Here is a 26,899-nt window from a genome sequence, read left to right on the forward strand (position 1 = left end):
TGGGTTCATAAAAAATCTGAACTCATTTGGTTCTGTTGCAGATTTCTCTGACATCCCTATCTACCACCTCTCTTGAAATTCTCTGTTCCCTCTGAGTTTAGCTGCCATCTGCCCAGTAGCTAGGGGTGGGGGTGGGGGAATGAATTTCCCCATTAACAATATATTATTCCGTGTTGCAATGCAAAGTCTTTGGGGGCGGCTTGGTCTTGAATGGGCAACTAAGCATTAGCTTTACAAAAGACCTGCTCCTGGTGGAGATGAAAACCAGTAGAACAGGTTTGTTGATACGGATCAACACAGCTGCCTGCAGTTTTGGACTCTCCTTGGGAATGTAGGTATAGGGGCTGTTACGATGAGCACCTGCATTTCCAAATTTACCACTACACCGCTGAGTGTGAGCTGTTTGACAGTGGAACAGATTACATTGGAAGGTGATAGACTCTCCTTCTTTTGAGGTTTTTAAGCAGAGGCCGGCTGATCACCCAACGGAATGCTGTCGTGCTGGGTTTCCTGCATCAGCAGTGGCTTGGACTAGATGACTTTCGAGGTTCCTTCCAGTTGTGTGATTCCGAGTCCTTTTTAAAAAACAAACAAAACCCATCTCCTTCGTTATCTGTTCTCTTCCCCTTTGCTGGAACAGTGAAGGAGAAATTGGAATCCAAGCCAAGGCAACCAACGATAGACCTGAGCCAAATGGCCGTCCCAATCCAAATGGCCCAGGAGAAACGGCATTCTCCAGAAAGCCCTTCAATTGCCGTGGTGGAGTCAGAGCTAGTCGCGGAATATATCACCACTGGTAAGTCTCGTGGGACGTATGCAGGCAAGGGCTTAGCAGGGGAGGCCCTCTTGAGATTTAGGTGCCAAGCAAATGGAAGAGGAAAAGAGCCTACACACCTTGATCTGCTTAGACTCCTAATTCATCTAATCTCCAGCCATCCAGAATATTGACAGCTTCTCTTCCAACTTAATTTGGAAGAGAAGAAATCCCCGTTCATTTCTAGTCCTCCTATGTTGGCCTAACAAAGAGGGTTTGGGTTAGCTCCTGAAGATAATCCAGAGGGCAGGGGGGACAGATGGCAAAGAGGGTGGAGGCCATTATTGCCCCGAGCTGCCTTGGGAGGACTTCTGCCCTGAAAGGCGGCCAAGAATTTTTTTTAATAAATAAATAAGAGGTTGATAAAACTGTGAATGAGACAGAGAGTAGATTTTTTTCATTGCACAACACAGAATGAAATGATAGCATTTGCTGCCACAGGATGTCGTGATGGCCCTCTGGTTTAAATGGCTTTGAAGCATCTCGGACAAAATTCCTGAAGCAAAGAACTGCCAGTGGCGGATAGCCATGATGGCTAAGTGGAACCTGCAGGCGCAGCATGCCCCTGAAAGACCCTTTTCTGGGGGGCAACAACAGTGGCAGGGCTGTTGTGCTCATGCCCTGCTTGTAGGCTTCCTGGAGGCATCTGGCTTCCTACTTTTGGGAACAGAAGGCAGGCTAGATGGACCTTGTGGTCCGATCCAACAAGGCTCCTCTGATAGTCTTACATTTGAGCCCTGTTGGCTCTTGGGAGGAAGCAAGTGCCAACTCTGGAACATGACCAGAGTGAACAGTCTGGCCTTGATGCGAACTGGGGCTCCCTCCCGGAACCTGCCCCTGCCCATATAAGCATTAACAGTGCCTCTAAGCAAGTGCAGAGTGCCTCTTTCACTACCCACACTTTGTCCCCTCCATCCATATCTAGGAAAAAGGGGGCAGGGCTTCTGTTGCCAGAGAGTGCAGCTTTTCAGTAGTCTTGAACCCCAGCTCCTCTCCTCCTTTTGAAACATTTGAGTACTGTGAGGGCTCCTCTGTTCCTCCTACTTCAAGCCTAGTGGTTACTGCCCTCGCTTGGCTGTAAAGATGGCAGTTGAGATGTTCAGAAGGAGGCGGTCTCCAAGGTACGTTGAGTCCATGTTCTAGGAAGGCAGTGAGTGGCTGCTTTTCCCAGCTCCTGTGTGTTGTCATGTTCCCCCCGCCCCAATAATAATAATAATAATAATAACGGGACACATGGAACAGCTTGCCACAAGTTCATGTTGGAAACCAGCATAGCTCATGATGTCAGCTTTAATGCTTGGGAAATTCCGTTATGTGTAGTCCGTTTACAATGGCTGTGAGGCTTCACTTCCTCCCTGCCTTGGGGTTCTTCTCCTGCTAAACTCATGATGAAAGAGGCGACAACTGGTGTTGGATATGGGATTGGGTGTAGATGGACCAGCCGGTGCATTAGTTTCATTCAGGGAAAAGGTGTTGCTCGGTGGTTAGAGTACATGCTTTGCTTGCAAGCGGTCCCAGGTTCAATCTCTACCATCTCCACTTAGGGCTGGGGGAAACTCCTACCTGAAACCCTGGAGAGCCCTTACTAGTCAGTGTAGACCACTAGTTCCCATCCTTGAGTCCCCAGACTGTAGCTCCTGTCATCCCTAGCCAGCAGTGGTTAGGGATGATGGGAGCTGTAGTCCAGCAAGATGTGAGGATCCAAGATAGGATGGAGACCTGCCGCTCTGTAGATGTTTTGGATTTCAATTCCCATCAGCCCCAGCCAGGGTAGAATTCTGGAAATTGCCGTCCAAAACATCCGGAGGGCACCAGGCTAGGGAAGGCTGGTGTAGACCGTGCTGAGCTAGGTGGACCAATGTTCTGACTCGTGTTAATTTTGTCTTGTTTAGCCTCAGAGACTACACCAACTGGGTTCTAGACATCCCAGGGGTGTCTAGAACCTAGACAACTCGACATAAGGCAGTTTTCTGTGGTGCTATTCATAAAAGCTTTCAGGAAAGACTGAATGATTGTTCTTTGTGCTGATGGTTTGTAAAAGTTACAAAGGCACGGAACTACCTTCTGCTAAGTCAGACCACAGGTCCACCTGGTCATGTATAGTCCCCAGAGTCTTGGGCAGAGGTTCTTCCGCGCATCATTATCTTTTTATCTGGGGACGGTGGGGATTGAACCAGGAACCTTCTGGATGCACGCGATGTGCTACAGGGCCCCTCCAGAGCGCTCCTCCTCAATTTACCCTTTCAGCAGAATTGTTTATAGTGATTCTAAAACCAGGATGAGGCTTGTTTTCATTTTAAAATCCGTTTCATTCTTTGTCCAAACATGTCTTGTGTTTTTCTCTCCAGCCCTTTCCTCTGGAGCTTCATTTGTGGGTCATCTTTTTGTTTTGCTCTGTGTCTGGCTTCAGTGTTGAGAGCCTGATGGTACTGCTGCGATGGAAATGTGGTAACAACTTGGCCTGTTGCCATTCCTTTATCGCGTGGGTGGCTGGGCTCGCCCGCTCTCTGATGTGTTCGCAGATCGCGGTTTTCCCTCTGGAAAACTGCCAAAACATGGGTGGTACCAGGAAGCAGCGAGCCGCAACCTTTGTGCATGCCCAAGACCGTGCCAGAAAGGCGCGCAGGAGGCAGCATGCTTTGGGGAACACAGGCCTTGTGTATTCATCCATTGCACCCTTTAAATGTAGAGCTGCTATTATGAATAGCATGGAAGTAATGGACCGAGACTGGGATTTTCTCATAATACTAGGGCTCGTACATTCAGGGCCAACAAAAGAAAATGTTTCATTGCATACTACATGCCTAACTTAAGAGAGATCAGGATGCTACTCTTATATGGCAGATCTCTGTGTGGAACAGAATGATGCGGGTACAGCCCAGGGATGGAAGGAGAGACTGTACCACTTCAGATTGCAGGTGGGGAACCACATTTTTACATTGGCTCTCCTATGTAGAAACAACTCCCTGCAAGTAGTAGGATTCTTCAGCGTTCCTTCCAAGAAACAACTCCCCACTGTGCTCGTTTTCTATCTTGGCTGAAACCTTGAGGTGCTAGTCTTCTACTTGCAGGTAGTTGTTTCTACATAGGAGAGCCAATGTACAAACTGTGGTCACACCCCCACCCCCAGCTGCCATCCGAACTGGTGCAGTCCATTCCACCACCACCAGACACTGCCACCTTGTTCTGTTGCAGGTGTAGAGTAGAAGAGGCCAATGTGGTTTTAAAGGGGAGGTAAGACACATTTCATCAAGGACAGGCCTGTCAATGACTATTAGCCACAGTGGCTAAGAACGGAACCTCCAGTCTCTGAGGGAAGGTATTTCTGGGTATGAGAGCCCCACAGTTACAGTGTAGGAGATCTGTGACTGGATCTTCCAATTTGATTTTTTTGTTAAATTTAATGCAGCTGGAGATACTTAACCTCATGCTCTTTTTCTAATTTAACATGCACACCTGTTAACCTCATGAGGGTGAATACAGGAACCTGTACCATGCCTGTTCTTGTGCACCCCCCTCCCCCCATCCAAAAGCAGGGCTGATAGTAACTTGAAGAGGGTGATAAAGAGAACAGTAAGGGTTCAACGCCCTCTCCCCTGCACCACTGCTCCAAGCACAATCTGAGATCCCCAAGTCTGCTTTACAGTTGTTGTTCTGCAGCCTGGAGATCTGATCACAGATGCACCATATCCCAAGTGCTTGAGCCTTAAGATGCTGGGGAGAAACAGCAGCGGATCTTCTGTCCTATTGTGCTCTCTTTGAGCTTCCCAGGGTACCTCGCTGGTGGCTGTGAAGGAAACACGCTGAGCTAGGCCTCACCTAGCGAGGCAAATCTTAAAACGTTTACAGTTTTTCTCTCCTGTATGAAGTTCAAGTCATATGTCTCTTTTTCTTCTCTGAGTTTTTGCACGTGCGTGGGGAACAAGAAAGTTTGAGGGCCTGGCTAGGGGATCGAAGGGAATGCTTGGTTTTGCTTTAGAGCGAACACCGGCTGGAGATGAGCAGAGCGACTTGCCTCTTCTCTTAGCTCTAACATTTTTGTCTATCTGCAGACTCAGGAAGACAGCACTGTATTCCTTCACATTCGGAAGAATATCTCCAAAACCACATAGGTTAGATGTTTTATTTCTAAAAGGCATTTTTTTAAATTCGTCAAGCATATTGGAGGTGCCCAGGATGACCTGGTGGAACGTTTTTCCCCGGAAGGGCTAACGCAGGCCCATTCCGGAATGAAACATGTTACCTGGGGTCAACACACGGTTACCGTTTCTGCATTGGAAAAGTTCACTCATGAGCACATGGACGAACCTCTTTGTGATCTGAAGGTTCTGGCTGATTGTATTGGCTGTTGGTTCTGGCAGCTGCTACTGTTACCCCTGAGAACTTCATTTCAGCCTTCCTGGGGTAGCAGAGAGAGCTAGGAAGTTACTGTCACTACTTGCTTCTCTGTGCTTGTGGGCAAGCAAGTGAGCCTTGGCAGCAAGACACGTTTGGAAGGAGGCATTCTGCAGGTGGCTATAGCAGCTGTCAGACCTGATAGCCTCAATAGTCATCCGGAGGCTCCTGGCCCCATGAAGGCCTGTTCAAAAGCTCCTGTGTGAACCTGCCCATAACCTTGGGGTGTTCTTTGGAGCTTTGCCAGAGAAAGTGAATTCGTAGACCTAATTCCTGCCAGATTTTGATGAGCCTGTTGGGTTTCCCAGATTTTCTTGAAGATTCAGGACTACTTGCAATGTTACCTTTTTTCCCCTGTTTTTTTTTTGCTCAGTGGTACCTGTCAGCAAATTACAGTCCGATGAAGGATCTGCTGGGCCTGTATGCTCACAATTAACACCGGGGTTCTTTTGAGTTTCTTGGTGCCCAGAACATTGTGCATGGGCTGTGAGCACACTTGAGTGCTGCTCAGTTAACTATAATGAACCTTGAAAGCGGTTTGTCTTATAACTGAGAACAAATTTTCACTCATGTAATGACTGTAGTGTGGATGATTATTGAGGCAAACCAAAATAAGGCCGCTCTCCCCAGAGTGAGAATTTGCTAAGCATGTGTTTACGGGAGGCGATCAGAATACTTTTTTGTTCCTAACCTTCTCAAATGACCTCCAACTGCTGAATATGGCCGAGGCCACAGGCAGTATGGAGAATGGGCATTTTTGACGTCCGGGAGTCTTTGAAAATGGAGCTACTTTGATTTGGAAGGCCGACTGGCAAAGTGCAGCCCTTGACTAGTTTTGCCCAAAGGAGCGAAGGGCAGCCTAGAGATAACGGCCCCTGATTTCTACAGGATGAAATCAAAGCACTGAACTTGGGGTTGCTCTTGTGGCAAGGGCAAAGCCTGCCTTCTCCCCCACCCCTGCCCCTACCATCCCTGAAACTCACTGATGGGAATCTCATTGGCAGGGTAGAGGGTGGTGTATGCAGTGCTTATCTGCGCATGCAGGGAAAGACGTGGGGTATTGCTGGATACAGATCCTCTCTCCACACCATAACGCCAGGCATGTTGCAGACACAAAGTAAGTTCTAGAACATGTCACTTTATATGGCGCTCTTCTCCCCCTGCAACCCCCCCCCATATTTACGCTCTGTTGAAACTAGTATGTAGTGATGTCTCATTGCTTTTATTTCGTCACCCCCACGTTGACTTTGCTTCATGGGAGCTCCACCAAGCAGGCGGGCTTAGTGCTTCCGCTGACCACTGCCTTCCTCCCACTTCCCTCTTGCAGTGAGCCATCGGTCGCAGCCCCACCAGCAGTCGTCCCAGCCCCAGCGCACTCTGCTGCAGCACGTGGCCCAGTCGCAGACAGCGACGCAGACATCTGTCGTGGTGAAGTCCATCCCAGCGTCCTCCACGGGCGCCATCACCCACATCATGCAGCAGGTTGGCCCTCCCTTTTCTCCAAACAGCCGTGGGCTTCCAGGAGGGCTGGGTGACTGGTTCTCCCCCGCTGCCACTCTGGGGAGGCCATGCTAGAGCAGTGGTCCCTAACACGGCGCCCAGGGGCACCTACAAAGCTTAGAGAAAAACCCTGTTTTTTAATATACATGCATGGATTTGTAGATATCCATAGCAATGAATATGTATGAAATGCCTATATATGAAAAGACAACTTTCTAGCAATTATACACAGCCTCACTGGTTCTCTCTCCCAAGCCCTTTCCTCTCTGTTTCTCTCCCTTCCCCATCTCTAGCCTCCTTCTTTCTTTCTCTCCCTAGCCCCTAGCCTTGCTCTTTCTCTCCCACCCTTATTTTGCTGTTTCTCTCCACACCAAGCCTCTAGCCTTGCTATTTCTCTTCCCGCACCTCTTTACCTCATGGTTTATCTCCCTTCCTAGCTTCTAGCCTCGCTCTTTCTCATCCCTCTACCCCTTTGCTGTGCTATTTCCCCCTCCCTCCCAGCCTCTACCCTTGTTCTTTCTCTCTCCCCACCTCTTTTAACTAGCCAGGCCCCCACCACATCCATTATGTGACTAGCCACAACCTCCATGGGAGCCATTTTGTAGTAGTGCCCACAGCAGTTTCTCAAATTCCCAAGTGTGCCTGCATGTCCAAAAAGGTTGGGGAGCCCTGTGCTAGAATTTCGGGAGAGGCTCTTCTTTCAAGACCACATTTGATGGCAACGTGAGATAGGGCCTTCTCAGTGGCCACTCCTAGGCTCTGGAACTCCCTGCCAAGGGAAGCTAAGTTCACTCCCTCTCTGCTGTCGGCAGGCAAAGTAGGCCTTTGGCTCTGTTGGGTCGGATGCTGTTTTCATTCTGTTATTGTGATTTTAATTGTTTTAAACAGTGGAGTCCAGTGGCTCCAGGGTCAGTGGGGTGGTGAATTTTCTCCAGGTTTCAGTCAGAACTCTAAAGGAGTTATCCTTGGATAGCTCCTTTAGAATTCTGACTGACACCCGGAGCGGATTCACCGCCCCATTGACATCGGAGGCACAAGCCACCATTGATTTCAGTGCATTTGTTTTATTATTGTTTTAATCGAGTTTTATTTATGATTGGAAGCTGCCTCAAGTGCCATTTTTCTTGGTAGAGAGGCGGGCTACAAGTCAAATAAATAAACAAGTCAAATAAATAAACAAGTCAAATAAATAAACTTGGGTTCGCCCAGTGAAATTGAAGAGCAATTGATTTCCAGGGGCTAGGTAATTTTAGACCCTGGACTTACTGGTCTTATGGGGGACCACTTTAGATGGCCATGGGTATATTCAGATTTCTCGCCTTCCCTGACCACTCCAGTGGCATGCTTTGCAGTTGTTCCTACATTCCTGATACGTTAGAGCACAAAGAAACCATGATTTTAAAAAAGAAGCAATGCTCTTGAGCATGTGCAGTTTTGCATTTTAAACTCACTTTTGTCATAGCACAGTCACGACTGTGGGAATAAAATGGGGTTTGCTTCTGCTGCCCTGATGCCAGACCCATTGACTTAGGAATAAGCACCATGTTCTTGTAGAAAAGGAGAATATCTTGTAAAAGTAAACATAATAACATGAGCATCTGCAACCACGTGCCTGCCCAGCTGGCCTCCCCCTGAGTATAACATGTTCTTAAAAATAAGGCCACCAGTGTCAGCCCTCATGAGTGCTAGTCCATGTGCTGACTCCAGGCATGTTGGCCGCTGCCCCACCGTCTGCCTCCCTCTGGCAAGCCATTTGGGGCTTGGTAGGCTGAGCTGTGGGGCCCTGCACTTCAGCCCCGAGGTTGGGCCCTAGCTGTGCTGCTCAGATACACGGATATCTTCCTTACTGGTGGAATGTATCCAGCCATCTCCCCTTATCCGTGCAGTACCCGAACCCCACAGCCCTTGGGGACAAATCTTAGTGCCGGAAGTATCGACAGGGGCAGACTCAGGGGTTGTGTGTATGGTGTGTGTGTTTCTTTAATCCCATGCCAAGCTGAATCCTTCCACCTCCGTTGTACGAACTGGATCAGCCAGCATAGCATCTCTTATTTTGCCCAATGTGATTCTGCACCTTTTACTATTTTCTGTAATTCTGACTTTGAGAAGGGTAAGAGCACCAATGCCTGCTGCCTTCCAAAAATCTTATTTAGCCGCCTTTCTGGCTTCTGAGATTTCAGCACACATTGCCCACACTTTCAAAGCATATCCTTGTATTCCTGAGGGCTAGAAAATTGCTTTGGCTTCTCAAGAAGCTAAATTGTAGGACCACTTCCACATTCTATGCTTTTCCTAGTATAAATAAATAAAATACTAGCATATACATACCCCTGAGCATGCTTGCCTTTTCACAGAGGTTCTGATTCCTTCTCGCTGGGGCTTTCAAGCTAACTGGAAAGATCACGTGAATGTTCTTGTGGGCACACACACAGAGCGTCTCTTCTGGGATAACGCTTATGCCAGGCAGCTGGGATAATGCTTTCATGCTCCTTTTGTACTGGAGGAAAGAATATTGTGGCAAAAGGTCCGACTTCCGTACTGCTGCCATATGGGCTCCCAGGTCTGATATAGTACTGTAGAAAAAGTGCTAATGGTCCACCTGGAAGCTTTCCTTGATGTTTTTCAGAAAAGGCTGTCCAGTCTGCCAGTAGAACTCTCCTTCTCGACACTCTAACTCGGGCTTCCCCAACCTGGTGCCTGACAGTTGTGTAGGATTATGACTCCCATCAGCCCCAGCGAGTGTGGCCCATGGTCAGGGGTTATGGGAATTGCAGGAGGGCACCTGGCTGGGGGAGGCTGCTCTGACTGCTGCACCAGCCTCCCCCATCTTGGTGCCCTCCAGAGGTGCGGGACTGCAACTCCCATCATCTCCTGCCAGTGGGAATGCTGGGAGTCGCCGTCCAAGACCTCAGGAGGGCACCAGGTTGGGGAAGGCCGCCCTGCACCCTGTTGGCTCTCGGCTGTGCTTCGGAACGTCCGGTTTTGCCATTGCCGACACGCATCTCTCTCTCTGTCTCCCCTCTCTGCGTCTCGTCCAGGCGCTGAGCAGCCACACGGCCTTCACCAAGCACAGCGAGCCGCTCGGCACGGAGGAAGGCGAAGTGGAAGAGATGGACACGCTGGACCCCCAGACAGGGCTCTTCTACCGCTCCGCCTTGACGCAGGTGCAGAAGCAGCAGAAGCTGAGCCAGCCCCACCCGGAGCAAGCCCAGCTGCAGGTCAAGACCCTGCAGTGCTTCCAGGCCAAGCAGAAGCAGACTGTCCACCTCCAGGCAGAGCAGTTGCCCCACAAGCTGCCGCAGATGCCACAGCTCTCCATCCGGCACCAGAAGCTTGCCCCGCTGCAGCCGCCGGCGGACCCAGCACAGCCCAAGTTGGACGCCCAGCAGGCTGCCCACCATGCTGCTGCCATTGCCCGTGAGAGGCAGCTCCCCACCTTGGTGGCCCAGCCTCAGCAGACGGTGGTCCAGGTGCTGGCGGTCAAGACCACGCAGCAGCTGCCCAAACTGCAGCAGGCGCCCACAGCCCAGAAAGTCTACGTCCAGCCCCAGGGCCACATGCCGCTCCCTGCTGCTTCCGAGAAGCCACCGACGAGCCAGGTAGTGGACTCTTGGGGGGCAGGTGGTGAACGGCCCACGCTGTGGCAGCTGCGAGGAAGGGGAAGGCTGACGTTTGTGAGCGGGCTGGTTGTGTCTTCTCCTGTTGCCATTTTGACCTGTCACTACACTTGTGTGTCTGCCCGTTAAGATGTTGGCAGAGGCAAAGTTGAGGGGGTAGAACCACTGCCCACCTTTGGGGGCTTTACCTCTGACCTCCACTCTGCCTCCGGTTCCCAAAGGCTCTCCCTTTCGCCCTTCAGTACTTCAGCTGCTTCTTTGTGGCCTGAGATGTTGGCCAAGAGCTCTTCAACCCCCTACCCTTGATGGGAGCGGCCACAGGGGTTCCGTTCTCCAGCCTCAGCTGTTCTTCGTTCTAAGCAAACCAGAAGCCGCACGGGTACCCATGGGGGAGAGCTGCGTCAGAGCCTCTGTTGCTGGAGTCTGGAGAAGAAGGGGTTACAGGAGCCCTTTGCATGGCAGAGATTCAATGGGCGAAGCCAATATTGGTGGCCCATCTGTCCTTGCTCAGTTCAAATATATGTTGTCATTGGGCTCAGCAAAAAATCCCCCTCCCCTTTCACAGGGCATAAAAGTGTGGGCTGTTTTGGCCCAAGGTGGGACGGGGGAGTCTTCCACGCATGCACGCGCTTGTCTATTGAACCCGCTGTCACAAAACCCCTTGGGCCCCTTTTTCCTTAAGCACTCACACACACACAAAAGGAGAGGCTTCAGTCTCACGCCTTTAATTCATTATTCACAGGTTCATTACAGATGCAGATCCTCGAAGACACTCTGGCTACAAAGGAATGCCTCCAGGGGATTCAAACGGGGTCACTGAAAGTTGCCCGCATTTTGAAAGGGAGGCTATCTGGCTAGGCTAACTTAGGGGGGGAGGTCCCACCCCTCATGTGATGCTTCCCTGCGTAGCCTCTCACGCGTCACTAACCGCGTCGACCGTCTGAGCTCTGCCCCGACGTTTCCCTCTTCGCTGTGCGCCGCCACCTTGCGTCTCTTAGGTCACAGTCCTCAAGCCCCTCCTCCTCCTGCTCGCCGCTTCTCACAGAGGGGGGTGAGGGGGAAGCGTCAGGCCCGGCCATCTGGGAGCTGGTAACCTGAGAAGCGCACCTACCTGTATCTGAACTGGCCTGTGAAAATGCCTCCCCCAGTTCTGGCTGCTCCTCTTCTGAATCTGAGCTGCTTAACTATCTCCCTGCGCTCAGAATCAATCCTGACATCCCCCCCCCCCATTTCATTGATTGGTATGTTCTGAAAAAATGGGAGAAAGCCGCCATTTTGTCCCTCTGACTGCGTCAGTTCTTGTGTTCACAAGTGTGGGTGCTGCAGCACCCAGGGTTTTATTTTATTTTAAGGTCGTGTATCCTGCTTTTTAATGTGAAGGTTGCCCGGGAGGCTAAAAGCAACATATAGTGAAAAGCTTTTAAACTGTTTGGTTCCCTCAGAGTGTATTACAGAACGTCACATTATCAAAACCATAACAGCAGAAGTAGAAGAGACAATCCAGGAAAAACCGTCACCCATTGAAAGCTCAAACAGAAAATGGGCTTCTTTTGAATCGGTGACTAAAGGCAAGCAAAGTAGGGGCCAGCCGAGGGTCTTTGCAGGGAAAATTCCACATGAGAGGGAGCCCCATGTTTGGTTGCTCAAACCTCTGAAGGCAGGAACACCTGGACTGCTTGACCTTTGAAAAATACCTTCGCACAACTGGTAGGGTCATTGGGAAGTGGCTGCTTTCCCAGTCAGGTCTGAACCCGGGCAGTCGCACCACAAGGACTTCTGGCCTGCTTGCTTTCCCAGGGCTACCCCTGCTGGCAGATGAGACTGGTGGCTCTGATGTCAGTGGGCGGTGAATCCGCTCCGGGTTTCAGTCAGAACCGGTCAGAACTCTAAAGGAACTATCTAAGGCGCGCTGCAAAACCTTGGAGAACTCCTTTAGAGTTCTGACTGAAACCTGGAGCAGATATACCACCCCGCTGACATCAGAGCCACCAGCCTCCCCGGTCTGCTGTGTAGCATTGACCCAGGATCAACAGCTGACACAGGATCGCCTAGATTCAAATGTCACCAGTCTGATGGGGCACGCAGCAACTGCACTGCTCCTGTAACTCAAAAGTACTGTCTGTTTGGAAAAGGGGATTGAAGTCGAGTAATGGTTGAGCGCTGATCCTCCCTCCCCGCTGATCCTCCCTCCCCGCTCATTCCCCAGCCACGCTTCTTCTCCTGGCCACGCCCCTGTGCTTTTCTCTCAGGGGCTTTGTGTCCATTGTCAGTGGGTTCAGATGCACATGTCCTGCTGAAGGGTGGAAGAATCTTTCCGTTTTCGGTTTCTGTTTTTCCAATCTTAAATTCAGTTCATCTTGAAATTTGAAAATCTCCCCAGTCTTGAGTTCGGTTCATCGTGAACTTCGCGATTTTTTTTTTTAAGTTCACCTAAAAATTCATAAGCAGTTTTGTGTAGCTCTCTCCTAATGTGTGCATTTTGTATGCATTTTGCCCAATATGCACATTTTTTGGTGGCAACCAATTTCCCTCCTTGAATGCGTTTTTGACTGTTATTTCCCCTAATGTACACATTTTCTGATTGGAGAACTCCATTACAAAGTGTGGAGAAGTGTGAATTTCAAAAGGTAACTGAGTTTTGGTTCACATAGGGATTCAAAAGTGGACAATTAAGTTTACATTTAAGTGTGAACTGAGTGGATTTCTCTCCCATCCCTCGTCCTGCCCTTGGCTCTGTGATTGTTCGTTTGAAGGTTCAGAACCAAGGACAGCCTTGGCACACAGCACCCTCAGCATAGGGATGAGGCCCAGCCCAAGGAGACTTCAGAACCTATTTGGAGTCAGACGGGGTGGGCAAGGTGCTGTCAGAAGTTCCAAGTGGGCAGGAGCAGGAGATCACGGAGAATAACAGCGACAGAAGGGAGGTTGTCCAGGTGCAAGTTGATCAGTTGGATAATAGCCTGCCAGGGGCCTGTGAAAGCATAGGAATGCAGGATCCCAGCACGGAGGAGGGTCTGGCAGTGAAAGACCCAAAAGTGAGACGTCTTGTGAGAAGGGAGGGCTCTGAGTTGTGAGGCGTTCGGAGAGGCTGGCAGCCAAAGAGAGAACACTTTAGAAAAACCCACCCTGAGGGTGGGACTTGGTTAGACTCCTCAGGTTGGAAAGGCCTGGCCATGGGGGTCCACACTCTCCTCTATAGTGCTGTAACCTGAGAGAGTTCACAGCAGCATATATAAGCCTTTATTACACAGAACCGCTGGGAGAGGCTGCTCCTGATTTCAGCAGGTGGATGCCATCTGTGGCCTGAGGCAATCCTCATCTGTCTTTAGTCCTCATAATAGAGGTATTGTCTAGCAACACTGCTCCTGTGGCAACAAAAGAAGCCAAGAGCTAGGCACTTGTGTCCCAGTGCCTACCGCTGAAGCCTGCCCTTAAAACCTGGGGTGGGGGAGCCACCCTTTAAATTCCCTACAACACGTCCCCAATATAGTCTTCCTCCAGGGCACTGCTGGAAATTAAAATGGCGTCCAGTTCCTAGAACCAGCCCGCCTGGCACTGATCCAGGTGCTGCTGCCATCACATGGGGCATCAGAAGGCATTTTAGCACCCCCCCCAAAAGAAACCCTAGAGCTGGCCCTGCTCAGCGCAGCATTCTCCCCTCCTCCCCACCAGCAACATCTAGGTTTATTCCTCATCAGCATGAAGTGTTTCTGGCCGTGTGCTTCCCCCTACAACTTAGATTTCAGCATGGGGATCTACTGACAGGTGGAAGAGTGGGGTGTGTCTCTGGAAGAATCGGCATTTCTTGCCTCGCATTCATCTGGTGCTTTCAGCTGTTCAAAGTGCTTTGTGGGCGTTCTCTAGTTGTCATCCTTGCAACAACCCTGTAAGGTAGATCAGTATCCATACCACCGCTTAGCAGTATTTTAAAATGTGGTCAGCGGTGTAGGAATCGATTGGATAAACAAAAATAAATATTGCAGGGAGCAGCTCGCTTAAGGCTGTTGTGGAGTGAATTCGTAGCAGAGACAGAATTTGAACCAGGTACTTGGTCATTTGTCGCCTCAATCATTTAGGCACTAAGCTGTGCCAGCTGTATTGCAATGACAGAGCTGCCACTGGATGCAAAAAAGGAATGCCACCTGTCATCCCTGGGGCAGTGGGGAAAGAAGCCCCATCACACTTGAACCTCTGTTCGGGCGCCTTCTTAATACAGATCTTTGCGACTGCCGTGGCATGGACTGATTCCTAACTTTTTTCTTTTTTCTTTCTTTTTTGTTTTGTTTGTTCTTTTTTTAGGTATAAAGTTATTGATTTCCGTCCCCGTAAATATCTTTTTTTAATTTCTATGGAAAATAAAGACCAGCGCCCGGCGGCAGTCTAAGGATCTCCATTGTACGTCTTCCTTTGTAGTTTACATCACCCTTGGCTTAGTAACTCTTTGTCCTAGAAGAGCAATCTCATTTTCTTGGGAGGGCCCAAACCACGAGGGAGTGAAGGAAAATGAAATAGCAAAAGAAAAGGAAAAAAGTACAGATTGACCACCTTACACACTTTTAAAAGCTCTTGTCCTTAGACACTGTGAACCTTTTGTGAGGGGGAATCAACTGGGCAATGCTTCGGGGGGTGTAAATCCCAAAGGAAAACGGGACTGCTGTGACATAATTGCCAAAACGGACATCTAGCAGTCTGGAAAACCTATCTTGGCCTGTCTGTATTAGTTGTCCACATTTGGCTGCTGATCTGTGTTTAAAAACCCTGAGTTTCCAAATCTCTTCCCCCATAGAAAGTGTTGCTGGTGTATATTTTTCTGTTGTTTAGATCGAAGTAGCGATACCTATTTATATTTTTTTAACCAACAAAACTAAACCAAACCAACCTGCCTGTAACATGCACAACCTAAATTTGATTTTCAGGTGCACCAGCCCATAATAACCCAAGGATCTTCTGTTACAAAGATAACTTTTGAAGGGCATCAGCCACCCACCGTGTCCAAGGTGGCCAGTGTCAGTGCAGTGCCCAAACTGGCACCGCCACTCCCGAACCTATTTCCTGCCCAGGGGTGTGCGAAGACAGCGGTAGCGGACATTTTGAAAATGTCCATGATGGAAGCTCAGATTGACCCGGGTGTGGACCGTATGTTAGTGGACCTTCCAACCAGCAAGGCTTCTCCTCCTGGTCACCTGCCGAGCGAAGCGGAATCGTCACCCGCCTCCGTACGGAGGGTTGCCACAGTCGGGTCGGCCGTGGCGGCTTCCGTCCTCCAGCAGCCAAAGCGCTTGGACGTGGCGTCTAGCCCTCCAGGCGTCGGGCCACCATTGCAGGAGCGGAAGCCGGCCGTGGCAGCTCCCCCCGCAGCCAGCCAGTTCATTCGCATCCAGAACATTGCCCCAAAGAAATCGGAGGAGATTCCTGCAGAGATCTTGATCCAGGTAAGTCGTGCAAAAAGGCCCTTTGGCCATCATTCGAGATGGCGGAGGGAGGCGGGACAAGAATCTCCGTTTTGGCTGGCCCCTGTGCTTGCCTCTGGTCCATCTTTCCTTCTCCTGCTCCCATCCATGGAAGAGCTCCGAAGGCCCTTGGAAAGCAAATCCGTATGAAAAGGTCTGTTTCACATGCACGCACGCACACCCCTTTCTCCAGGCTCAGGATGTCCTTGGTGCCTGTACTGGCATACCCAGGTCCCTGGCCCACACCTTGTCACCCGGAGTTGAGGTTATGTTGAGCTACAGCACTAGTCCCCAACCTTGTGCCCTCCAGATGTGCCATGCTGGCTGAGGATGGTAGGAGAGGTAGACCAGCACATCTGGAGGGCACCAGGTAGGTGCAGGTTGGCTGATCTGCAAGCTTGACTCGGGTTTCTGAGCTCTACCAGCGAGCTCTTCTTCTTTTAAAGGAAGGAAAAGGGTGAAAACGATCGGGGGCAGACAGAAGGTAGAGCTCTAGATGTTTCAGACTTCAATTCCCAGAAGCCCCTGCCAGCATTGCCAGTGGTCAGGAATGCTGGGTGTTGAAGTCCAAAACATCTGGTCCAGGCAACCTGGAAAGAGTTAATAAGTCCCACATGTTTCAGAATAAACACTCTATTGGAGCCTGTTTTTGTGGCTCACAGACCAGTCTGACAGTTGCTGTTCAAGAGTGCCCTCAAAGAAGGTTTTATTCCAGAACACACTGGGCTTAAGAAACCTTTCCCTGTGCTCCTGGAGGTCTCCTCTCTTTTTCTTACTGCTCTTTTTTTTTTTTAATAAAAGTTCAAATTATGGGAACAAGTTGTTGATTGACAAATCCTCCTTCATTTACACCCAGATGAGTGGCTCCATGCAGTGAGGCCTAGCCCCTACAGTCCCAGTATGATCCCCAGTATGGGTGAGCTCCACTCTGGGTCGTGCCGTAGGCATCAATAGACCCATCTACCCATCCCTGCCAGCAAACACATTTCTGGACCTTTGTTTGGATTCCTTTAACACTGGCTTGTAAGTTGCTCCTTGCCTGTGAGGCACGTGAGAATCTCTTCCAGGAGGCCAGTTGTAATCGAGAGGAAGTGTTTGGTTCTTTCTTCAAACTGTCAGCTTGCTACAAATGACAAACTTTAGGGAACGTGTGGCAAGGTGCAAGCTTGTGGAAACGTAGGACAGCCAGGAAATTCCAGTATTGGAGCCTGCCTGGGAGAAAGGATGCTGAAACAACACAGGCCTTAAGGTGAGGGAAGGACCGGTTCCCCCTCACCTGTGTATCCTTCATCCAAACAAACATTAGAAATAGGACACATCCATAAACAAAAGCAGCTGCCCTGGACACTCGGAGTTTGGCCTGCATCGTGGATGTGCCCTGTAGCTCAACAGCATTGGACCTCCTTTCAGGCCAAGGGCTGAATTCCATTCTGGAGAACGCTTTCCAGAGGTTGGGCAGAACTAAAAAAGCCAGCCTATTTTAGCCTCAAGCGCTTCCTGCCAGTAACTGAGCCTCAGCAGAGGCATTTCAACCTTTTAAAATGGGGGGAAACGGCACAAAGGCCAGGAAGCCACCGGACAATCTGTGGAAAGGGGGCGTGGCCAGGGGAGAGGGGTGTGGCCATCTGGGGAACCCACATGGACCAGTCTGAGACCCCAGGTGGCTGAGATTTGGCCTGCAGATCTGAGGTTCTTCACCTCACCTGTAGTAGCTTAAGTCTTGGCCACGTAGAAATCATTGCCCCAGGAATGGTCTAGATCTGTGGTCTTCAACTGGTCGAGAGCTGGGATCACCTTGAACCTCTGCCCGCAACACTGGGGCCTCTTCCCAAGAGCCGTGTGCACCCGGGAGAGCAGAGCCCATCCCACCCACAAATAAAATGGCAGCGGCAGCACTGTGGTGACCCACCTGCGGGTCCCGATTCACCTGTTGAAGATCTTACAAGCGCGTGGCGCAGTTCTTCTAAAGCTGAGCACGTTTGGGCTAGTAAGCAGCTCAGATGGGAGGCTACCTAGGGACCATGGAACAAGCACCAAAGCCCCTGATGCCCACCACCACTGGGAGCCCTGTTCAATCTCCCCCCCCCCCGCTCCTCATAACCTTCAAGATTAGGCAGATGCTGTCCTTGGGCTTTGGGGCACCACCACAGCTGTAAGGGCTGAGAAATGGTTGTTTTAAAGTAATAGAAAGCCAAGGCTCACAGGAAGCTGAATCCCGTTAACTACCTCAGAAGGGACCTGGCGTTCTGATGGGTGTCCGAAAAGGAAAGAGAGTGATTCGCAGCCTGGCTTTGTATCTTCCACAGGAGTCTCTCCCCCACTGCTTTGCCCTAGGCCAGGGGGGTGGCAGTTCTGTGAGCCTCCAGATTATTGTGGACTCCAACTCCCATCTGCCCCAGCCAGCATGGCCAGTGGTGAGGGATGATGGGAGTTGTTGTCGAACAGCACCAGGGGATCCCCTAAGCAAAGGCCCATCCCTGTCGTTTTCAGACAGGCTTCCCCAAACTTCAGCATTGCTCAGTGGGAAAAGTGAAATAATAATTCAGTGTGCTTCATGTTAGCTTGTTGTAAGCCTTACACCAGTCCTGTAAGGTAGATCAGTAATATTCCAATATTGCAGATGGAGGCCAAGAGGCCTCCTGGTAATTTTGTGTCAGCGGCGACATTTCGAGCCGGGACACGTCTTCTATGGGGCCGCGGTGGCTTAGTGGTTAAGACGCTGAACTGCAGACTGGAAGGTCGGCAGGACAGCAGTTGGAGACCCGAGTGCCGCGTGACGGAGTGAGCTCCCGTCTTCAGTCCCAGCTTCTGCAAACCTAGCAGTTCGAAAGCAAGAAATTGCAAGTAGATAAATAGGTACCGCCTCGGCGGGAAAGGTAACAGCGTTCCGTGCACCTGGGTGTTCAGTCCTGCCAGCCACATGACCACGGAAGCGTCTTCGGACAGCGCTGGCTCTTCGGCTTAGAAATGGGGATGAGCACCGCACCCTAGAGTCGGACACGACTGGTTGGGGACACCTTTACCTTTTTTTATATATATATACACACACACTCACACTCAGGCACAGATACTGGAGATCTGTGTTTGGATTTCCTGTATCTTTAATTGTTTTTTAAAAATAGAAATGCTTCCATGGGGGGCGAGGGTGGAATTGTGGCACTGGAGAAGAGGAATGTTAAGCTGGCATGTTTTTCCCTATAAGGGCAATGGGGGGGGGCAGCGAAGGAAAGCTGGCTTTCCTTGGGAAAGCAGTGCAAGAGGAAAGGTTTAAGCTCCCCTGCCCATGCCTGACATCATGATCCAAATTTTCCTCCCACCATAGCTGCTTTATGGATCTCCGTTATCTCATCTACTTTATCCCTCAGTCTTGTAGCTGTTTGGCTACACCAGCTTTCTCCTTTCAGCCCTGGGGTGATGCTGTCTTTAATACAGGAGTGGGCAACTTCTGGACACCCCCTCCCCCGTGTCAATATTGCTGGTTCACTCCATAGCACTACAGTGGTTAAATTTAGCTTGTTTGCAAGCTAAACGTAACCCTTTTGGCACTCCATCGATGCTACGGAGCACTGAAAGAGCTAAATTTAGCTTGCAAACAAGCAAAATTTGGCTGCTTGGGAGCCCCATTGCCACTACGGACACCTTTTCTTTTTTTGCGGGGTGGCAGGGGCCACCCGTGGCTCATAGCTCACATGTTGCCCACCCTTGGTTTAGCAGAAGGCTGCAGTTCTGTCAGGGAAAACCTCTCCCCTGTGCCTGTGCCCGGGCTCCAATCACTCACGGTGCTCTTCCTCCTCTTCCTCCTCCTCCAGACGATCCCACAGTACTCCGTTGCGTGCCACTCCACCTCCAACGTGGTCGTGGAGCCCAGCGGCCTCCTGGAGCTCAACAACTTCACCAGCCAGCGCCTCGATGACGAGGAGACGGTGATGGAGCAGGACATAGACAGCAGCAATGAGGAAGGGATGGAGCCCAGCCCAACGCAGAGCTCCGAACAGTCGTAGCGCGTCTGGGATGCCAGAGTGCACTTTAAACACAGCGGCAGCAGAGTCTTGGCTGTGCGGATCCAAGAGGCCCTTGTATTATTCCTTAGCAGCACTTTGCCTGTCAGAGGTGTTTGGATGCGCCGAGCGTCAGCGCATTAACAGGACAGTATTGGTGAGGCAGGATTGCAGAACGGTTCCCAAGGGAGGTGGTGGCAGCGTTGCCGTGCTGGAGTAAGCTTACGACGGCAGAATGTATTTTCTTCAAGCAAAGAAAACTAAGAACACGCGGCAAGTGTGGGGTTTTTTTTTTAGGTGTATTGAAGTTTTGTTTGCTATGACATTCTGGACTGGCTGCTGCACCTTTCTCGGTGTAAAAATACGAAACAACCATCCCAAATCGCAAACCCAAATCTCTTTTGTGTTTGCGGTTGAACAAATCTCCCTTGTAAGGAGGTGTTTGTAATTTTTAAGAAGAGCATCTTAAGTCTCTTTGGGGAAAAAAAACCCTGTCTTTTCAGTACTAGGAAAGCACCTAAGAAATTCTGTGTTGGGCGGGGTGTTATGGAGCTTTCCTGCACTGATAAACCATTTTTGGTTTTAAGCAAGTTTAAAAATATTGGCCTTTAAAAAAAAATCCCACACAAAACCAAAATGGTATTGTCCAGCAATATTCAGAATGATGAGGAAAAGCACTGTGAGGAGAAGCTCTTATCCATCCCTCAAGAAATAGTTCTCTCGCTCTCTATTGTACACACAAGAAAATGACTACGCAGTCCTGCATTGACTGATATTTTTTTATTTATTTAAATATAAAGACCTAAAGGAAGAGGTTCAGCTCACACTCCTGGTCCTGTTAAACAGGCCCAGTAATCTTAGACTCAACTTACCTAAACAAAATGGTTTAACCTTTAAGCTGCAGGATGGGAGAAACGAATCTCAGCTGAAAAGAAATGGTTCAAATTGAGGGCATTGAAAGTCTGAGTTTACGAACTCTGATGTGGGTTGTGACATTCAGAAATTTCTTTCCTTCTTACATGCTTTTGTTTTGTTTTTAAAGCAACTTTAATTATGACTGAGGGACTTTAAAAACTTAAATTGCTGCCCTTTTTATAGTTTTGCTTTGTTTTTTGAGGTGACCCTTCTCAAACCCTTTTGGTTTGCACAAGTTAATATGTCGGGGTTTTGCGATGGCGAACATAACCAGATTAAAAAAGAAACAGCCTCTTGTACATCTTGGTAATAAAGACATGCTTTTTTATATAAAAAAAGAAAGAAAACTGTATATAGGAACAAGTTTTTAACTTTTTTGTATAGATTTCATTATAAATAAGCATTTTAAGAGTTTTGATGTATCCTGTATATACACATATCGGTTGAACTGCCCAGGGCTGTTGTTTTTTTTGGTGCTGAAATACTACTTTAAGTAGAAATTCTCCGAAAGCTCTAATACAATTTGTGTCAATATTTTCTAAATTGTGATTTTAGTGTTTTGTAATGAAATGACCACTAGAGAGAACACGCCAGGGGCTGAAGTATGAAACCAAAAATACTCGGTTGTCCTTTTAAGTATCATGTGTGTAACACTTGGCTCTCCTACAGATGGTGCTGTTGGCCATTCTTTAGCTTCTGCTGGTTGTTAACTTCTTTATAAAAGTCTTACAGACTTTTCCCCCTCCTTCTGTTTTTCTTTTCCTGTTGTGATAATCCTCATTTGCTCCAAGCCAAAGAGGGGCTCTTCAGCCGCCCTTGTGTGTTGTTATCATGAGAAATTGCAGTTCCTCTTCAGACGCCAGGAAAACCTGTTGCCTGCTATATGGATGTCTTATAATTCCCTGTAAAATCCCCTTTGCATTGGCAGAGGCGTGCAAATGCAATGTTCTCTTCCATGGTAACAGTCCCAGTCCAACTCCAGCTTTGGAGGCGTAGGATCCAGATGGCTATTACCAGCTGCCTCCGTTCCATCAGGGCTAGGCTGAAGATACCTTGGGATCTACTGGTAGATGTCTGGGTGATTTGCAGTAGATGGGCAAAGTCTCCAACTCCCAGTTGTTTAAAAATAGCAGTGGTAAGGTGTGTATTTGACTGTTAGAATCCCTGAGCTGGAGTGACTCAGATGTAGATTTGTGTGTGCAGATCATCCCAGTGGTGCGGGTCGTGGCGTGCAGCAGGTACTGGACTCCTCTGCCCCCTGAGCCTTCTATTTTGCCTCGGACTCCAGTTGGTGGGTCTCGAGGTTCTAGGAAACAATGGATAGTACCGAATCTTGGTCCTATGTTGAGTAGACCCATTGAAATGAAGGTGACATCAGTTAGTCATGACATGCTTGAGTCCCATTCATTTCAATGGGTCTACTCTACATGAAACTAACATCTGATACTACCCAAAGTAGATCACTCAAGCCTGAAGCAAACCTCTGCCCGCAGAGCCGTACGCTTGGATGACATTAGGAGCTGCCTTGTACTAAGTCAGGCCATCGTTCCATCTAATCCAGCATTGTGTACTCTGGTTGGCAAGCGGTTCCCCAGGGTCCCCAGCAGAGGTCTTGAAGCTCTAGGACCTTCTGAATGTAATGAAGCTATCTTAGGCAGAGCTGGACCATTTGTCTATCTGGTCGCATCTCTCCAGGGTTTCAGCCAGGGTCTTTCCCAGCCCTACCTGCAGAGCCCAGCGATTGAACCGGGATCTTTTTGCGTGCAAAGCAGGGGCTCTACACAACGCACGGTTCCTCTTTCCACCTCGGGGCGTGGGCATGTCTGAGAATTGAATGCAGGACCTCTTGCACCCAAAGCAAGACTCGTGCGCCAGCGCCACACTGCCAGAACTCGGCGGTGGCAAAAACATTGCCAGTTTGCAACCAAATTTTACTGTTCCCTAGCAGCTGCTGTTTTTGCCCCACCAAATTCAGCAGTGGCAGCAGGACTGCAGCCTTTAGAGGGGTGTCTGGGGGATCAGAAGTGGTACACACACACACACACACACACAAAATTGCCTACTCCTTCCCTAGATTAACAACCCCAATCTCCTTTGCTGGGTCAAGGTGGCTGCGTTTTAACAGAGGTTTCCAAGCTCCCTGGTCCTGGAGTGAGATTGATGCATCTTCTGGGACAGCCTTCCCCAACCTGGTGCCCAGCAGATATTTTATGGATTCATAAAGCGGGCCGCCAGCGCTTGATGGAAGAACAGAAGAGGGTAGCCCTGTTGCTCCATTTGAATACATTTCAAAGAGTATAAAAAGAATGCCATACGTCGCAATCCTATGCATGTTTAAACAGAAAAAAAAGTCCTACAACTCCCAGCATTTCTCATGCACCTATACTGGCTGGGGAATGCTGGGAGTTGTAGGACATTTTTTTGTCTAAGCATGCATAGGGTTGCGCCCTTAGTGTGCAAGCTTTTAAACTGCACAGAACCGCTCCTCAGGTTGCATAGTATGTAGTAGTTGTTTTTAAACTAAAACAGGAGAAAAAGATGTAGCAGGCATGGTGTAAAATGTCCACAGGAATACTTTGAGAAAGTTCATAATTGCAATATTTTCCTAGACAATGTCATATGTTTATCTTTCCTGTTTTGGCTTTCCAGTAGCAAATGATGTCTTTTCTCTATTAGCTGGGAATTGGGTGGGGGTGGGGTTCAAGCCAAAGGGTTTTAGTTCCCAGGAAATGGAGTACCAAGACAAAGATTCACCAACCATGGGCTGCTTTGGAGGATAATGCCAGCAGAGACTGGAAACAAGTGTGAAGCAACTTAATAGCATCCATAACGCTTTCATAGAATCATAGAGTTGGATGGGTTCTTGTAGGCAATCTAGTCCAACCCCTGCTCAGGCCTGGAAATCTTTCAGTCTTGTCTTCTCCAGGCAAAGTTTGCCTGTTCCTTCAGCCTTTCAGTTGTAGGACTTGTCTTCCATATCCACGACCATCTTTTTTGCTGTCCTCTGAATCTGTTCTGATTTGTTTGTAGCAGGGGTACAGAACCTCAGGGCTGCGGTCCCAATCTGGCTCTGCCCCTTCTGGCCCTGCCCCCTTTTCCCCAACCACGGGTGGTTTGGTGGGTTCCTGGCTCTTGTGCAGTTTTTCCCCCATTCCAAAAGGTTGGACTTCCTCTCTCCTAAGGCTTAGTTAGTGGCAGGAAGGGCTTTAAGACAGAATATTCTGGTATTTTGGCCTCACCCCATTTGCCTTTGGCTCCGCCCACTACTGGGATGTGGCCCTCGAGAGCTGCTCTGAAACTGGATTCAGCTCTTGGGCTGAAAGAGGTTCCACACCACTGGTCAATAGCCCCGTTCAACTGTTATGCCTGATTAGGATATATAAATGTGGGTAAGGAGCTGTATGCACCATCCTCTTCCCTCCATGTCCCTGTGTGTGTTCCCCATTGCACCCCCTCAGTCTCTGATCTTCCTGCGTTCTAGCAGGGAGGTCTGGAGTGGGGTTCTGCTTGCGGTCACTTGAACACCTTTGGAACCCCCGCACGATCGGGAACCCTGATAGAGTGTGGTGCCTGATTGTGCAGAGATTTCTGCTAGCGTCCAAGTGAACATGACTAGAACTGCCCTTCAGGCCTTGCCGCTCAACCCAGCAAGGTCAGGAACTGGGAGGGTGGGGCCAGCATGTGCGGCTATGTGTCCCACATACATGTTTATATACTAGACTTCTGTCCTCAAATGTGTGATACCCAGAAGTGAGTATTAGTTCTCCAGACGAGGCCTGACTAGTGCAGAATGGAGTGCTCTGTAGTGTGTTATTTAGCCTGGGCCCAAACAGCTCTATCATAAGAAGGGGGCTCTGTGGGAAAGCACATTTTTGCATACACGCATGGCCCCAGCTTCAGTCTTGGGTTGAAAGGATCTTGGATTGCAGGAACATTATCTTTTGGTTTGTGGGGAGGAGAGCTTTTAACCTTCTGGCATGCATTGCCCCAACCCTAAAAACCTGCCCAGGGTTTATTTATGTAATTATATATTTAATACATTTCTATACTGCCATGCTGTATGCCCATAGATTTCTAAGTGGTTTACGAAGTTGCACATGGGTGCACGCACACACAGAGGAAAGATGTCCCCGTTCCTCTCTGGATAATGTAGGTATGGGAGTGTGCCCTTTCATGAAGATTTCAAATGTTAGATTTAGTGGCTGGTTTTATATGTCTTCCATTGTACACCCCCCGCCCCGCTGCCACGTTTGCTGTATTATTGTAAATTGCTGCATCTCGCCCGCTCTTCTTTCCTCTGATGAATTGCTGCCCAAGGTTTTGGAATGAGATTTCAAGATGATCCTTTAGCTTTGTATGATGTTTCTTTATACAAAGCCGGTGCTCTGCCACTGAGCTGCAGCCCTTCTCTGAGAACAGAGGGGTCCAAAGGGCCCTGGAATGTAGAGGATTGTCGGCTCCGACATATGTCTACACTGAATCAAATGTGTACCGAATAAGAACAGAGGAACATGTATCTTGTACACATTTTGGCTCTGCATAGAAATATGGCAGACCAACTGTTGTGGTGTGAATCCCTTTGTACCCCTGCCCCCCCCAATTATGTGCACCCATATTTGTCAAGGGGTGATAATACTTCCTACGTCTAATACTGTTATAAATCTTATGCTATAACAGCCTTTCCCAACCTGGTGCCTTCCAGATGTGTTGGATCCCAACTCCCATCATTCCTCAGCCAGCATGGCTGGCTACTGATGATGGGAGTTGCAGTCCCAAGACATCTGGAGGGTGCCAGGCTGGGGAGGGCTGTGTTATAATAATAATAGGTCTTAAGGTTGTGCTTTCAGCTCTCTTATTGATTGGGAAAGTCCTTTGTTATCCTCTAGGGCAAGGGTGGGGAGCAGTCTTTGCATGGTGGGGTTGCATGACCCCCCGGTCTTTTGCAGTGCTTTGTCTGGGGTGCATGGGCTTGACCTGGTCAAGACCCCCACCCCCTGCAGTAATCCAAGGAAACTTTCTGGGCCAAATGGGGGAAACTCCACGGGCCAAATTAGGCCCAAAGACTAGAGGTTCCCCACCCCTGCTCTAGGCTCAACCAATGAGAGATTTTACCTCCAAGCTCCCTATCAGATTTTGAATCAAAACAAACAGTGAATTATCTTGTCAACCGGGACATTTATGGCAAGGCCCCTTGCAGTGAGTGGGTGGGTAGACTGTTGTATTTGGTCTTTCCCCAATTGCAACATTTTCCCAGAAAATCTGAATATGTATGGTCAAAAAAACCCATCCACTCTTGCAAAGGATAGACCTGAATTGTGTGTAGAGAGCAACAGGGATGAAAAGAGGCAGTCTTATCTTAAGGAATAGCAGCTGTGTTGGCTGTAAAACGGTATTATGAAATGTTGAGTGTGTGTGTGTGTGTGTGTGTACACACATCTCTCTCTATATATACATGTGTGTCCTGTTTAAGCAATGCTTTGGTACGCCGCAAGAGATAGTTGTATTGCCCTCCTGCTGAGAATTTGAGAGGTTTACAGCTTTACAGCACAGGGAAGAAAAGACTTTTATATCTGCAGTTTTCAAACTGTGTTCCAGGATTGGATTCCTCCATCAGAAGCTTATGGGTTTGTTCAATGAGATGATCAATAATGGCAGATAAGCACCCCTGAAGGAGAGGGTGTCCATCGCAAACTCAGTTTTCCCCTGCAACATGCATTTGTCTACTGTTTCTAAGCCAAGTTGGTGGCCATTGCTACATCTTGTGGGAGCCTATTCCATAGTTCACCTATGCACCGTTGTGTGCCTGCGTGCCACATCTTTTTTTTTTCTGGGCCTGTTGGTGTGTCTTTAACAGCAGCTTCCTCCAAAGAAACAAAGCAGAATTATCTTTTCCAAAAAGTGATGTGAGGAAAGCTTTGCCAGCGGTTACATTTCTGGGTGTCAGGCAACTGTTACCGGCGGAGGGACCAGGGTCAGAAACGCAGCCATGACTGACCAAGAAAGAGAGATGGGAGTTGTGGTGGACAGCTCGATGAAAATGTCAACCCAGTGTATGGCTGCTGTGAAAAAGGTAAATTCCATGTTAGGCATAATTAGGAAAGGATTGAGAACAAAACTGCCAAGATCATACTCCCCCTATACACATCTCTGGTGCGAGCACACTTGGAATACTGTGTACAGTTCCGGTCACTGCACCTAAAGAAGGATATT

The 26,899-nt window shown here is 49.1% G+C and overlaps 1 protein-coding gene across 11 annotated transcripts in view; it reads left to right on the plus strand.

Annotated features, from left to right (window-relative positions):
- The window catches only part of EMSY (EMSY transcriptional repressor, BRCA2 interacting), a 52,300-nt gene extending 31,074 nt beyond the window's left edge, over positions 1-21,226 (plus strand). For 4 of the 11 annotated variants that reach the window (XM_084842438.1, XM_084842435.1, XM_084842437.1 and 1 more), the window contains 6 exons: positions 641-796; positions 4,867-4,926; positions 6,537-6,691; positions 9,748-10,308; positions 15,243-15,758; positions 19,586-21,226. In XM_084842438.1, coding sequence (XP_084698564.1) covers positions 641-796; positions 4,867-4,926; positions 6,537-6,691; positions 9,748-10,308; positions 15,243-15,758; positions 19,586-19,777 — 1,640 coding nt within the window. In that variant the 3' untranslated portion in view covers positions 19,778-21,226. Of the gene's footprint in view, positions 1-640; positions 797-4,866; positions 4,927-6,536; positions 6,692-9,747; positions 10,309-14,625; positions 14,722-15,242; positions 15,759-19,585 lie in introns of all 11 variants that reach the window. The other 7 variants (XR_014788935.1, XR_014788937.1, XR_014788936.1 and 4 more) reach the window with 4 other exon arrangements.
- Positions 21,227-26,899: the final 5,673 nt, after the last annotated feature.

The sequence above is a fragment of the Heloderma suspectum genome, chromosome 3, assembly GCF_057233095.1.
Source record: "Heloderma suspectum isolate Gila_16-S chromosome 3, 16-S_ref, whole genome shotgun sequence".
Taxonomy (NCBI): domain Eukaryota; kingdom Metazoa; phylum Chordata; class Lepidosauria; order Squamata; family Helodermatidae; genus Heloderma; species Heloderma suspectum.